Source organism: Martes martes, assembly GCF_963455335.1.
Source record: "Martes martes genome assembly, chromosome: X".
NCBI classification, from domain to species: domain Eukaryota; kingdom Metazoa; phylum Chordata; class Mammalia; order Carnivora; family Mustelidae; genus Martes; species Martes martes.
Genome location: NC_137897.1, coordinates 120,548,870 through 120,563,600, shown reverse-complemented (window position 1 = coordinate 120,563,600; position 14,731 = coordinate 120,548,870). Strand labels below are relative to the sequence as shown.

Sequence of the window (14,731 nt, the reverse complement as noted above, 5' to 3'; positions counted from 1 at the left end):
GGGGCGGGGCGAAAACGGCCGTGGGCGGAGTCGCCGGGGCCTGGGTGCGGTTGGGAGCTGGGAGCGGGGGGCGGGGCGCGGCAGGTGCTTCCGGTTTCCGGCCGTGGGGGAAGGGGCGGGGCCAGGGCTGCGGTGGGAGCGTTTGGTGGCGGCGGCGGCGGGGCGTGTGCGTTGGCTGTGGGAAGCTCGGTGAGCGTGCTTGCGCTCCGGGCTGGGCTCTGCGGCCACCCAGGTCGTCCGGGCCTTTGACGGGGGGCAGCGGCGGGTAGTGCGGAGAGGGCCCGGGGCGCGGGGCTGAGGGCCGAGCCGGGAGTACGGGGGCAGGGCTGGGCTGAGGGGAGTCGGGGCGGTGGCTGGAGTTGGGCCCCGGGGGCGTGAGGGCCGGCGACGGGCGGTGGCGAAGCCCCTCGGGAGGGGCCGCCGGGGTGGGGCTCGGGGAGGGCGTGGCGGCCTGGGGCCGTGTGGGAGGGCCGGCGCGGGTGGAGCGCTGGGGGACTCGAGCCGGGTGGGCGGCTGTGGCAGACCCGGGCTGTCGGGAGGGGCTCCTTTGGCTTCCGGAAAGACCGCTTTTTCTAGAACTTTCCCTGGATGGGGCCATGAGGTGCTTACTCGAGACCCGCATTTGCTCTTGGCCCCGACTCCCTCCCGGTAGGAGTCGCTCTTGTGGGCCTTCTGAGGTACCCCGAGTTCTCCCACCGCATCGGAGGCCGATGCGGCGGCGTCGGAAGGCTTTTTTTAGTCCCTGCTCTCGCCCCGGGGGGAGGCTGCAGGTTTTCTCTCGGCTCCGTGGGAAAGGCTCGGGCGGGAAGGGCCTCCTGGTTTCCCCGGGAGGGGGGGTGTGGGGGCGCCGCGGCTCTCGGAGAAAGTGCGTTACCGAAACACTGCCGCCCCGGGGCTGACTGGGAAAGGAGTGGGCCCGATGGATGTTGAGAATTTTCTCCCGTCTTTATAATCTTTCTTAACGCTTTCCCAGTTGAGGCATAGGGAGTTTGCTGAACTCCATCGGGAAAGGAATTCGCCAGAAAGGTGGCTCTTAATGCCCGTTCTGGAGTGTAGCGAGTAACTCCATGCTGGCAAATGGGAGTTTGTCAGGCCTTTGAGCACGGTTGGCCAAGTCTCCCTGCTGAGCTGAGCTCAGTTTCAGCCAGTGGCTCGAAAAGACTGGAGGAGCGTGCTGGGGTAGAGGGTAAAAAGTGGCTGCCCAGCTCTCACAACAGCTTCTGTCCCTTTTGTGTCCTGTCAGGAAACAAGCTCGCATCTCACTGTTGGAAACCTTCTAGCAACACCATGAGTCTGCAGTGGACTGCAGTCGCCACCTTCCTCTATGCGGAGGTCTTTGCTGTGCTGCTTCTCTGCATTCCCTTCATTTCTCCCAAAAGGTAGGGCCTGCGGAGCAAGCAGGCAAGCAGAGCGGTGACTGTTGCAGAGCCCCGTAGCTTCTGCATGCAGGGTTGGTAAGACCCTGGAATTGGGACCAGGTGGAAACTGGCAGAACCTGTCTGGGGTTGAGGTGGCAGGGGTTGTGTTTATTACTGCCAGCCTTCCACACAGTTTTGCTTTGTCATATCTTTTTGAATTCCTTTCCTGTGCGTGCTGCTTTCTGGCCTTCAGAATGCTCCAAGAGGGAGAAGACTTATCTCTAGTTATGTTTCTGGGAATGCTGCCCTCGGCCCTAGGGTTCAGGGGGTGGCAGTATGGCTTCTGGAAGGCTTGCACCATGGGGTCATGTTGTAGCTGAACTGGTGACTTCTGTCTTCCCAACCAGTCCCACTGGCATTGCATAGTATCCTCATGAGCATTACTCAGCCTGTGAGTGGTGAAGCCATATTCCTTTTAACGAACAGAGGATCTGGTCAAAGTTAATTGGAAATTAACTTTTAATTACACATAAAATGTGGAGACATTGCGATGTTAATTAGAAAATTATAAATAAGGCTGAACCTTTGTCAGTGGTTTTAAACACTTTTTAAATAAAAATATAGATCTCTGATAATGATAAAATAGGAAGTACTTGTAATTGTCTAAGAAGTACTCTTGCCAAAAGCCAGATCTGAATCTCTTCATGCCTTACACGGTTTAGAGGAAATGTAGAGGAAGAGCCCCTTTTGGAGCTGCAATCCGGGCAGCTTTGTAGGACAAAACCTGGTTTCTGCAAAAAATAGATTCGGCAAGAAGAGACAGGAGAGGGCGAGGAGAGATTGAGGCTACTTACCAACTAAATGCACAGTCAGAACTCTTGACAGTTCCGATTCAAACCGGGTGTTAAAAAAAAAATTGCAACAGTTGGACTTTGGGACTCTGGTTCCGATAATGAGGGATCCTTTTTCATTTTCTTAAGGTCTGGTGATGGCATTCTGATGGCGTTAACCATTTCCAAAAGCTCTTTACTGACAGAGTTACGTCCTGAAGTATTTACGGAAGGAAACGAGGGAAAGTCTTGGGTCTGCTTCATAATAATCCAGGGCGGTGGAGGTCTAGATGAACCCACATGTGTCATGTGGAGAAACCGTTTGAAGAAATAATGTGTATGTGGCAAGCATTTTGAACATTATGTAGAGGAATGCAATGGAAAGTTTTCCGTCTCCCCGCCCCTGAAGCTGTAGTACGCTGTGTGATAATTACCCTTGAATGGTAATATGAAGGAACATTTTTGTTTCCCTCCCCAGAAACTATTAGCGTTTTTAAGAGTGTGGGTTTTGGGTTTTTTCTTTTTGTGTGTGTGTATGTGTGTGTGTGTTTTAGGCATTTCTGCACACGGACAAGCATTTTTTTCCCCGCACTCTTGAGCCGATGTTGTAAATTGGAGAACTGCAGGCACTTGCGCCTGAGTCTGTGCAAGATAGCCGTTGCAGAGGAGTGCAAGACTGGCTTTCTGTTCTCGGGGCCTTGGGTCCGAAGTGGATATTTGTTTCTTCAGCCTTTTTGTTTTCTTCACAGGTGGCAGAAGATTTTCAAGTCCCGCCTGGTGGAGTTGGTAGTGACTTATGGCAACACCTTCTTTGTAGTCCTCATTGTCATCCTTGTGCTACTGGTCATTGGTGAGTGAACCGTGGCTGAGGGCAGCTATGTGCCCCAGACCCTTTGCCACAGCACGGCCTCTGCTGCAAAGCCGTGTGCCGTGTTCCACGTGTAACTTACGAGTTGGACTTCTTAGAGACAGACCCCTTCGGTGTTTCTGTCTTTTTGGGAAGAGGGTCCCTCATCCCCGAACAGAGTACTGCTGGCTCCTGGCCCAGGCCTTTACTTTGACCAGCAGCCTTCATGCACCCTGTGATGACCACTTCCCTTTCCTGGGCTGGCTCCTCACGTCATTCCAGAACGGAAACCAAGAGAAGATGGGTCCATGTTGGTCTCGGTTGAAGCGGCGCTGCTCTTCAGTCACGTGGACAGTCTGTGCATAAGGGACTGAGCGACCAAATGATTAGGGAGCGGGGCTGGGTAGGAAGCTGCTGTGTCCTGTAGCACAGGGGGACCGAGAGGCCTGGCAGCGTATCCCAGAGCTCTCTGGATTAGGTCAGGCTCCAGGTCTTTCTGGGTCCTTCTGGCTGTGAAGTTCTATAAACACTAGGTTGAGGTGCACACCAGCCAGGCTTGAAAGATAAGCTGGTCGCAGGGCATGCGCAGAGATTTATGCCTGGGCCCTCATGGCACTAAGATGGAAGGCAAGCATTTTGTGATGTGGTGGTGGTGTGATTGGAGACCAGGGGAAGCAATGTAGTTTTCGTGTGGCTGTTGAACGTATGCCGTGCTAAGTGGTCAGCGTGTCCCTCAGCATGGACTCCAGAGTAGTGGCCGGTTCTCCTGCAGGCTGTGGTCCTGTCTCTGAGGTGTCGATGCCTGCTTAGGTGTGGAGCGCTCCTTTCTGCCTGAGTCTCCAGCGGAAATGTGCCAGTGCGCGGGGGTGGGGGGGCTGTGTTTCGGGGGCAATGTGCAAGGCACCATCCGCTAGCTGTGGCACTAGGTGTTTTTCCTTCCTCATGTCTTGGCACTTGATGGGATATGTTCAAGCAGGACTTCTCGAAACAGGCCAGGAGCAGCCTACCCTTTCCCAGCTGTGTAGGGTGGGTTCCGGCTGCTCACGTATGCATGCTGTGCTGTTCTTGAACTACTTGGCAGGGCCCCAGGAAGTAGCTCCTTCCAATCAGGGTTCCTTCTCTGAGCGGTCCCTGAGCAAGGAGGGGATAGGGAATGTATGTGTCATCCTTTGGGCATTAAAAAGCTAGGCTTTAGAGTTTTGGAATGGAGTATGTGTGCTTTTGTTTTTGGGTGTAGGGTAGGGGCAAAAATTGGGGTGGGGAGGGGCTGTGCTGGGGTGCTGCCTCAGGGCCTTGCCCCTCTGTACAGTCCCCATGAGCTCCCCATTTCCTAGCATAGCCGATGGGCCAGGGAGGTCCTCTGCAGAACCCAGGAGTTGGCAAAGGTGCCATTCTTCTTTTTTGAGGTCAGGGAAGCTCTTGAAGTTCTAGAGAGACACGGGCTTTGATGACTGGCTGCTTCCTACCATGACAGTAAGAAGCATAATCTAGAGAGGTTTGTCGAGACTTCTACAGACATAAATGTGATCTAGCAGGAGATCCAGGTAAAACATGGTGGGTGTAGCTAGAGCTGCAGCCCTGGCTTGCCCCCAGCCTTCACTGGGAGGAGTCTGGGGCAGGTCTGAAGGGGTGCTGGGAGGGTGGGCTTGAGCATCCAGGGTCTGGGGCCTGGTCCAGAGGCGGGAGATACAGAGGGCAGCACTACGTTGTGTGACTTGGGCTAGTGTGGCCTAACACCTCCAGTCCCCAGTGTGCCCCCCGGCATTGGCCAGGGTGGTCCTTAGGGGGTGGTGGGGTTCCTGGATGCAGGTGTGAGTGTGTAGAAAAACATGTTTTTATTTTATATTTTATAGATTTGTTTACTTTAGTGAGAGCAAGCATTGAGCTTGGTGGAGGGGGGAGGGGAGAGGGAGACGAGGAGAGAGTCTAAAGCTGACTGCACTGAGCTTGGAGCCCGATGTGGGGCTCGATCTTACAACCCTGAGATCACGACCTGAGCTGAAACTTAAGAGCTGGGCGCTTAACTGACTGCACTTCCCAGGCGCTCCAGACATGGTTTGTTTTTTTTTTGTTGTTGTTGTTGTTTTTAATCACAAAAATAACACGGTCTTAAAAATTCAGAAATTTACCCCAGAAAGTTAACGTCCCCCCAAAATCCCATGTCCTTGATAAGCCCGTCCTTGATACTTTGTTGTACGTGTCCACGGGCACTTTTCTATGCTGCCATTTTTACTAAAATACTATGTATTGTTTGGGATTGGATTCAGAGTATAGTACACACTGTTTTGGATTGTATGTTTTCTGTTTACAGAAGTCTCATCCTTTTTAAACATTGGGTGGTGTCCTGGGGCACCTGGGTGGCTCCTTCAGCTCAGGTCATGATCTCAGGGTCTTGGGTTTGAGCCCCCATTGGGCTCCGAGTTCAGTGGGGAGTCTGCTGCTCCCTTTTTTCCGCCCCTCTCCCCACTCGTGCGCATGCATGTGTGCCCCCCCAAAGAAATAAAATCTTTAAAAAAATTTGTAATATCGTAACACATGGTTTTGCTGTAATTCCATTTTCTTTATAGGCGTAGTGGTATCATTGTACATTTATGCAAATATTATGTAGGATAAGTTCATAGAGGTGAAATGGATGCATCCAAGGGCATGACCGTTTTAAATTTTAGGTCTTATACTGCGCTGCTCTAACAAAAATATCATAGACTGTTGCTTTAACAACAGACATTCATTTTTCACATTTCTGGAGGCTGGAAGTCCAAGATCAAGGTGCTGGCAAATTTGGTGTTTGGTGAGGGCCCTGTTCACTGTTCATAAAGCCTTCTTGCTTTGTCCTCACATAGTGAAAGGGGTGAGAGAGCTCTGTGGGGTCTCTTTTATAAGGCTACAAACCCCATTCATGAGGGCCTTGCTTTCACGACCTAACCTCCCCAAGGCCCCACCTCATAATAACCATTCCACTGGGGGTTAGGTTATCAGTATAGGAATCTTGGGGGTTGGGGAGCCGGAATACTTCGTTCATAACAAGTCCTGGTTTAGATTTCTGAGAGTGGTGGAGATGCTTGCTTCATGATACAGATTAACATGAGGACGCCAGGAACAGGAGGCAGATTTTTTTATGATGTGAGGTCAGCTTAAAAACCAGGCAGTCTCAGACTAAGAATTAACCAGACAATGTCCGTGTAGTGACACCTTGCTCCTCGCTCATCAGGGTCTCTTAAGAGACCTTTCTAGGTAGATCTTTATCTACTGACGTAAAAAGTTGTCTCGGGTAAGGGGGAGTGCGGAAAGCAGTAGATGGTTGCGTTTGCACACTGTAGACAGACAGATGTAAACATATGTGTAAACCAGAGAGCTGTGCCCTACTGGCGCCTCTCGGGGGCGGAGGCTGCTTGCAAGGCACTTATCTGCACAGCCCCTGCGCCCGGAGCTGTGCTGCGCCCGGGACGTGGCAGAAGAGATTTCTGCTCTCGTGGTTTGTAGTCTGATTCAGGGAGGATGGACAGTAAACCTGTAATTAGGGCAGTTTCAGCTTAGGGTGCGTATTACGGAGAAAATGGGGTAATAGGGCTCAAAGTGGCCGCCTTAGGTAAGACGACCGAGTGTCCCGCGCTTGCTGGAGGTGCTTATGTCATAGGAGTCTTCCTCTTTAGATATTTCTAGTATATTTGAACTTTCGACAAGCGTGCATTTGTTTTATAATCCGAATAAGGCCGTTCTTTGGCCTTGTCTTTGATTTTTGTTAATCTTTTCCCTGTTCCGAAGGTTGCCTTTTAGCTTTGTTGATTGCTTCTCTCGTTGCAGAAGCTTTGTGTTTTGATGCACTCCCAGTAGTTTGGTGCCCTCGCCTCAGGACACAAATCTAGAAAAACGTTGCTACGGCCGGTGTCAGAGAAATTACTGCCTGTGCTCTCTCTTCAAGGATTTTGATGGATTCAGGTCTCACGTTGAGGTCTTTCATCCATTTTGAGTTTATTTTTGTGTGTGGTGTAAGGAGGTGGCCCAGTTTCATTCTGCTGCGTGTGGCCGTCCAGTTTGCCCCACATCATTTGTTGAAGAGACGGTCTTTTTCCCATCGGACATTCTTTTCTGCTTTGTCGAAGATTATCTGGCCATGTAATTGTGGGTTTGTTTCTGGGTTTTCTGTTCTATTCCGTTGATCTCTGTGCTTGATTTTATGCTGGTACCATACCGTTTTAATTATTACTGTTTTGTAATATAATTTGAAATCTGTAATTATGATCTCTCCTGTTTTGTTTTTCAAGATTGCTCTGACTGTTTGGGGTTTTCTGTGCTTCCGTCCAGACCGGAGGATTGTTTTAGCTCTGTGAAAACTGCTCTTGGCATTTTGATAGGGGTGGCATTGCATTTGTAGACTGCTTTGGGTCGTAGGGACATTTTGATGATCTTTATTCTTACTAAGGCAGTTTGTTTTATTTTTACTTTTTAAAGATTTTATTTTTTTGACGGAGAGAGAGAGATCACAAGTAGGCAGAGAGGCAGGCACAGAGAGAGGGGGGAAGTAGGCTCCCCGCTGAGCAGAGAGCCCAAGGCGGGGCTCGATCCCAGGACCCTGGGATCAGGACCTGAGCCGAAGGCAGAGGCTTTAACCCACTGAGCCACCCAGGCGCCCCGATAAGGCAGTTTGAATAATAAAACCCATTATGAAGCTTAGAAATGGAAAAGCTTGTCTTCAGAAGGCTGCCTCGGCGTCGCGACTGCTGGGCCGCTCACGCCGCCTCCGCGCCAGCCTGGCTGGGGGTGCACGGCAGACGCCGGGGGCCCCGCGGCCCCTGCCAGCAGCACCGCAGACTCGGGTAGCGAGTTTGTGGTCGGGATAGAAGGGGCCGGGGAGTGACGTGAAAAAAGCCAGAGGAGAGCAGGTCTTAGGGCAGAGCTCCCGGCAAGGGGTCCCCCCAAGGCATGTGGAGAAGGGGAGACACCGGGGGTGACAGACCTGAGGGAAGCACGGTCAGCTTGACCCACGCCGCCTGCCCGCCCCGGACGGCGCGGTGTCGGGCGGCGCCGGAGCTAACGCCCGCCCGCGTGTCTCCCGCTGCAGACGCCGTGCGCGAGATCCGGAAGTACGACGACGTGACGGAGAAGGTGAACCTGCAGAACAACCCCGGCGCCGTGGAGCACTTCCACATGAAGCTTTTCCGCGCCCAGCGGAACCTCTACATTGCCGGCTTCTCCTTGCTGCTGTCCTTGTGAGTGAGGGCGGCGCCCCCTCGCTCACCTGCGCTTTTGACTCCCTCGGTCTGTGGCCTTGAATCCGAGGCCCCGATGTGCCCGGAGGCCTCTGACCTGGCTCCCGGCCTCCAGGGGTGGCGCGGCGAGCGGCAGCCGGGTGACTGGGGCCCTGGAAGACTTGGGTCCCAGCTCCGCCGAAACTGCCGCCTGCTCTTCGGGGGGCAGGCGCGCGCCCCGCTTGCTCTCTGCGCGGAGGCTGGAGGGAGTGGTGAGGCCGTGCGCTCCGGGAGAGCGTCTCTGGGAGCCGGCTTAAGGGATCAGCTGAATAGGGGCCTTTTGGGAGAAGAGTGGGCAGAAGCGGTGGTGCAGAGGGGCTGAGGGCGTGTCTGTCCACAGTGTAGACCTGTTGCGGGAGCAGCCTGTCTCTGGTGGGTTCTTTGGTAAGACCGAGTGCCTCCATCTGGGGCAAGGGGGTGGCTAGTTGGCCGAGACTGAAGTGATAACAAAGCCCGTTTGAGTCTGGGGGCTGCTTTGCTGCTTCCGCTCATGGGGGTTCTCGTCCGAGGGACCCGGCTGCCATTGAGCGTACCGATTGGCTAGGGGCGAGCATCGTGCTCAGGCCAAGGGCTTCCAGAGGTTGGCAGGGTAGCATGTGAATTTTCTAGCTGGGCTCTTCTGCCTCTAGTCACTGGGATGTCCTTCTTCACTAGGCATTAGGATGCCTGCCTGCCTGGGTTTCAGGTTTTCGAAGGAAAGATGAGCTGTTCAGGCGACCTTGACCACTCTCAGTCCATGCTGGAGTGTGGCAGAGCTGGAGCTGCAAAGGGCAGAGCTTTTCCAGGGGGGTCTGTTGGGTCACCGAAGGGGTCCGCAAGCGAGCTGTCTTTAAACTGGAGAGGCAGGCAGTGAGAAGGCCGGGAGGCCGGGCGCCCCGGAGTTGGAGGGTTTCGGGAAGCTCCAGAATGAGCTATGATTTCGTGGTCTGAGACTGAAAGGGAGGCGCAGGCCCTGAGGATTGAGTCCCAATTGCAGCTGAGTCCCAGGGAGCAGGAAGAACTCGCTGTATCCGCAGAGCCCACGGAGGGGCACCTGCGTGGGGCCGTTAGTTGGATGTCCGACTCTTGCTTTGAGCTCACATCGTGATCTGGGATTGTGGGATCATCGGGCTCCGAGCTCATTGCAGAATCTGCTTCAGGTTCTCTCTCTCTCCTTCTGTCTCTCTCTGTGTGCACGTGCGTGTGCGCATGTGCACGTGCACGCTCTCATCTTTAAAAACAAGAAAGACCCCGTAGAGGCTTGGGGGTGGGTTGGGAGGGGACTGCCCGGCAAGCTTATGTTTCATCTGAAAGGTAGAAAGGAAACTGGGGGCTGCAGGGGAGCGCACGGAGCCCGTGAGGAAAGCCGCGTCAGGAAGGCAGCGGCCTGCCACGGGCTCTGCGTCGTGAACGCGGTTAAGACCTGGAGAACAGGGAGTTTCCTTGATGCGTTTCCGTGAGGTAGGGAAAGGGCCAGGGAGTCAAGGGTGGAGAAAGCCCTGGGATGAGAGAACGGGGACCCCCGGGAGGCGGTGTAGTTTCCGCTCACGCTGGTCGCATCCTGGCCAGGGGCTCTGGCCATCTTCTGGAGGGGGGATGCTGGAGGGCTGCAGGCGGCCATCGCCCTCAGTTCCAGAGGAGGGAGGAGGCTGGCAAAGGTAGAACTAGCGTGGGAGGAGGCTGTGACCCTGATCTCAGTCCGTGTTCTGGGAAGGATATCCTGGACCGCTTCTTGGCTGAGTATAGTGTCCTCGCCTGTTTCCTATCGCACCGGACAGGTCTCTGGGGTCTCTGGGGACAGGACGGGAAAGGGGTTCTCGAGCAGGAGCACCGCCTCTGGGGTGCTGTGCCTCCCCCCCAAACGAGCGAGCGCGAATAGCTTGTGTGGCTTCAGAGAAGAGAGAGGGCTTGGCGGCAGCGGAGTCCGGGAGAACGAGCTCTGTCCGTCCCAGCCCGGCCTCGTCCGCGCGGCACGCACGCGGCTGCCACTGGCTCTGCAGGAGCGGCCGCCGAGGCGAGGGCAGGCCGCTGGCCTGGCGCCGGGGGGCGCGGGGGGCGCGGGTGGGGTCCCCGTTCCCGTGGGTGCCTGCCGGGGGGCTGCCCTGGCCGGGTGGCGGCTCCACCCTCCGCCTGCCCATGCTGCTCTGCTGAGGACACTTGCGGCCCAACCTGGGCAGCGGCCGCAGGGAGAGACAGACCCGAGGAGGAGTCGGAGGCGGGCGGGTTATCTCCTGCCGGGGCGTGCAGCTGCCGCGTGGGCTCACCGCGGGGACCAGCTCTTGTGGGACTCGCGTTCGGAGCGGGGCTGCCTGTGCAGACGAGCCTGTAGGTTCACAGAGGGCCGCAGAGATGGGCCGTCAGGGACTGGGACAGACGTGCAGTCGTGGCTTCCTGTACCCTAGCGATGTCCGTGGTAGTGGAGCAGCTGCTGGCGCCCGGCGTGGAGGCTGGGGCTGCCAGGAGGGCGCAGCTCGCCCTGTCGAGCTCTGTGTTGGCGCGCCACCTGGAGGGCTGCCGCCGGGACCCCGCCTCTGGGCAGACGCCGGCGGACGGCAGATCGTGAGTCCGAGGCGGCCGTGGTGGGCAGAGGTGTGCGCCTTCTGCTCGTGTGTCTGTGAAGTCATTCTCCTGCCTCTTTTGCTTTCCTGGTCTCTCCCAGAAGGACGCGTGTGGGGCAGATGTGCCAGGTAGCTGGGCATGCCAGGGAGTGCGTGCTTGACTTAGGCCTGCTTCTGTGACACTGTGCACCTGGGTGTTCCAGCCTCGTTCCCATGGGTGAGTTGCTAACGCTGACGGTATAGTCGTGTCCGGTCCCAGGAGTGTTTCAGCAGATGCAGAGTCGGGTAACCCCGTCACCGTCAGGGTGCAGAGCAGTCGGCGGTTCCTTGTTCAGACACCATGCTGTTCCTGAAGGATGCGCGGAAATGAGGAGAAGGGAGTGAAATTTGGGCGTGCCTTTCCAGTCTGTTCTTGCGGCCGCACTCTGCCCTTTGCCCTGCTAGCTGCCTCCCCGCTTCGCTGTGACCTGTGCCTTTCACAAGCACATAGCACTGGGTTGAATTTCGTTTTAGACGAGTCAGACACGACAAGTGGCTGGAGTAGCTTTTGGGCCCTGCTTGCTTCAGTAGCCACAGCTCTCCCTCTGTTGGAGCCAGACGCTTTGCCGCGCCCTCCCATGTCTCTGTCCGGTCGCTGATCCAAAAACGTGTGAGGCTGGTCTCGTGCAACTTCTTAGAAAAGGAAATGGTGACCCCAGGGGTCAGTGTGGATTCACCAGTTGCCCTGCAAATGATCTGTTGGATCGTTTCTGGAATTTTCCAGAAATACATACTCCTCCCTACTCCAGGGCTCAGATCTTACATGGTGGCTGTGGTCCTTGAGCAATTTCTCTTTTTGCACAATGTTAGCCGTGGAAAGTTCTTGTCCAGACTGGATGGCTACGCAACCTGTACGTGACTTGCAGAAATAGTTCAAATAAAAGCAGAACTGTAATTTTTGTTGCTCGGATTACAAAGTTATTCCTGCTCATCGTAAAATAAATAAAGGCCCCTAAACTTCAAATAATGCAGGAGTGTTGGGCACAAGAGGGAGTGCTTTGTCTTATCCCCAGAGATGGGTAATACTGGGACGTTTCTGAACTCTTCCAGTCCTGTCTTAAGTAACGTGTAACTTTTCTTTCACAAGTGCCGTGGGGTGTTTTTTGCTCTGCTGTGACTTGCCTTCTTCACGGAATGATGCGTCTTGGTGATTTTTCCATGACTCATGCAGACCACTCTTGTTTTTTTTTTTTTTTTTTTTAAGATTATTTATTTATTTATTTATTTGAGAGAAGAGAGAGAGACAGAGTCAGAGAGAGAGCATGAGAGGGGACGGCAGAGGGAGAAGCCGACTCCCCATGGAGCTGGGAGCCCGATGTGGGACTTGATCCCAGGGCCTTGGGATCATGACCCGAGCCGAAGGCAGCTGCTTAACCGATGGAGCCACCCAGGCGTCCCTCGCTTTTTTTTTTTTTTAGGATTTTATTTATTTCTTTGACAGAGAATCACAAGTAGGCAGAGCGGCAGGCAGAGGGTGGGGGGAAGCAGGCTCCCTGCTGAGCACAGAGCCCTATGCGGGGCTCGATCCCAGCACCCTGGGATCATGACCTGAGCAGAAGGCAGAGGCTTAACCCACTGAGCCACCCAGGCACCCCTCGCTTTTGTTTTTTAAAGTTTATTTATTTATTGAAATGATCCCTATCCCCATTGTGGGGCTTGAACTCACAACACCGAGATCAAAAGTCATGTGCTCTACTGACGGAGCCAGTCAGGCACCCCTGAGCCAATGACTCCTGTTAGCCGCGTGCAGACCTGTAAAGGAACGAGCGAGAGATGTTTGTCTCTCTATGCTGGGTCAGGCTTGCTGATGTTCTGATAGCTATTCTATGGGGTCCCACTTGTAGTCTTAGCTCGAGGGACATGTGAGCACCACTCAGCATGGGTTGTTGCCGCAGAAAGACGACAGTCGTCGGGGGAGATGGAGGAGACATGCGCACAAGTAGCCTTCGCTGCCTTGTGTTGGGGTGATAGCAGAGACCAGGGGGTTGGGGGGGCGGCTGGCTCCACCAGGTCAGGGCATGGCTTTGGGTAGGCTCCTCCCCTCTGGCACTAAGTGTTCTTACCTGGTAAGGGCTTAGCTCTGGGGCTGCGGCCCTGTGGTCTCACCTCTGTGTGTGAGCGGTTTGTATGGTTTGTTTGGGTTCTGGTTCTGTTCAAAGCCAGTAAGAACTTGAATAACCTGCGTAGCTGCGGGGGGGGGTCTTGTGAATGGAGAAGGGCAGCTCAAGAGAGATGGAGTGGCCGTGCCCAGGCTCACGCAGCAGCTGGTCCGCGCTGGTGGGAGCTGCCAGTGCGGGGTGATTAGTTTTCAGGCCCCCTTCGACCATAGACCAGAGACCGGGCTCTTGTGTTCCCTGAGTATTTACTGCCTGGCTTTTGGGAGAAAGGCTCCTGTGCTCTCTGTAAGCTCGAATCTATTCTCCTGCATGTCCTCATCATCGATCTTGGTTTCGTGAGCCCCACGACTAATCTGTTAGGTGACTCTGTGTCCGTTTTCATACATCTGAAGGTGGTCATTGGGTAACAGTCTTTGGAGGAAGATGAGGCTTGAATAAGAAAGTTAAGTTCTTTGAAATGTTATTGCTACCCTAACTGCTGCTGACCTGTACCTGTACCTTTGCTGCGTGTCTTTCTAGAGCTTTCTACATTTAATAGCAGCTGCCGCTTGTTAGGCGTTCCATATGTTAGACACAAAATAATTTTTATAGTAGTTTTGTGAAGAAGAAATGGGGGTTCAGAGAAACTCAGAAACCCCTCCCGAGTCCCCAGAGCTGCGTCTTGGCAGAGCCGAGAAATCAAACTTAGAGCAATGAAAGCTCCATGCCTGCATTCTTTCCCCACGGTCTGCTTGCTTCTTAGAAACAGGGTCGGGGGCGCCTGGGTGGCTCAGTCGGTTAAGCATCCGACTCTTGATCTCAGCTCAGATCTTGATCTCAGGGTCGTGAGTTTAAAGCCCCCACTGGGCTCCACGCTGGGCATGGAGCCTACTTAAAACAAAACAGACAGGGTTAAGCAGTAGCTCCCACGTGGGAACTTGCATTTTCTTGGTGTTTACTGTGAGTGTCATTCTGGGACAACCAGTCTGCCCCTCCGGCATTCGTGTGTGTCCAGCCAGCTGCCGTCTCTTGGACACCGAGCCCATCCTCCCGTTTTTCTGGCAACAAACAGTGGAGAACCTCCCTCATTTGCCATTTTGTGTGCACCACGGCTGGGCCTGGTGCTTTGGGTCTCCCGATCCTGTCTGACGCATCTGCCTTTGTCGCTCCGGTACACGTGGCACCGGCTGGCACTGGCATGGTCCCTGAGGACCGGGAGCTTCTAGCTGAGTGCGGGGAGGGGCCGGCGGGGCAGGGTGGCTGGGTCAGGAGAGGGGAGAGCTGGGGTGGAGCACTTCGAATGCTGGTTCCTGAGTTCGGCCCGACCTCCGTGCGGCGGAGCGCTGGCTTATTCAGGGGGCGCTGCGCCTGGCTCGGAGTTGCGTGTGATGCTTGGCAGTGGCCAGAGGCTGGGGTGGAGCAGGAGAGCCCCGATGGAGGGAGGCAAGTCGGAGCTTGCTGGAGGGAGAGCTGCTGGTGGCCCGAACCAGGGCATGGTAGCAGGGGGGCAAGGAGCAGGGCGGCGGGGGGCTGCCAGCGGAAACGCCGGGGTTCGAAGGCTGTGCTGCTGTGGTTCTGTTGGGGGCACTTGTGGAGTGGCAGTGCTGGAAGGACTGTGCACAGGAGGGACGGGAGCCAGCAGAGCTCACCGGAGGGTGGCTGGTCGGCGGGATGGCAGGCCGTGGGCAGCTTTGTGGAAGGGTTGACGGATGGGGCAGAGGGAGGTGCTGGCAGCTCCACGTCCCTTAAGTTAGAGGGGAAAGGAAGTGTGTCAGGAG

General features: G+C 55.0%; 1 protein-coding gene across 4 annotated transcripts in view; it reads left to right on the top strand.

Annotated features, from left to right (window-relative positions):
* The window catches only part of BCAP31 (B cell receptor associated protein 31), a 29,970-nt gene that overhangs the window by 2,277 nt on the left and 12,962 nt on the right, over window positions 1-14,731 (top strand). For 2 of the 4 annotated variants that reach the window (XM_080795467.1, XM_080795466.1), the window contains 3 exons: window positions 1,244-1,379; window positions 2,938-3,038; window positions 8,095-8,242. In XM_080795467.1, coding sequence (XP_080651593.1) covers window positions 1,288-1,379; window positions 2,938-3,038; window positions 8,095-8,242 — 341 coding nt within the window. In that variant the 5' untranslated portion in view covers window positions 1,244-1,287. Of the gene's footprint in view, window positions 1-109; window positions 313-1,243; window positions 1,380-2,937; window positions 3,039-8,094; window positions 8,243-14,731 lie in introns of those variants that run through there. The other 2 variants (XM_080795465.1, XM_080795468.1) reach the window with 2 other exon arrangements.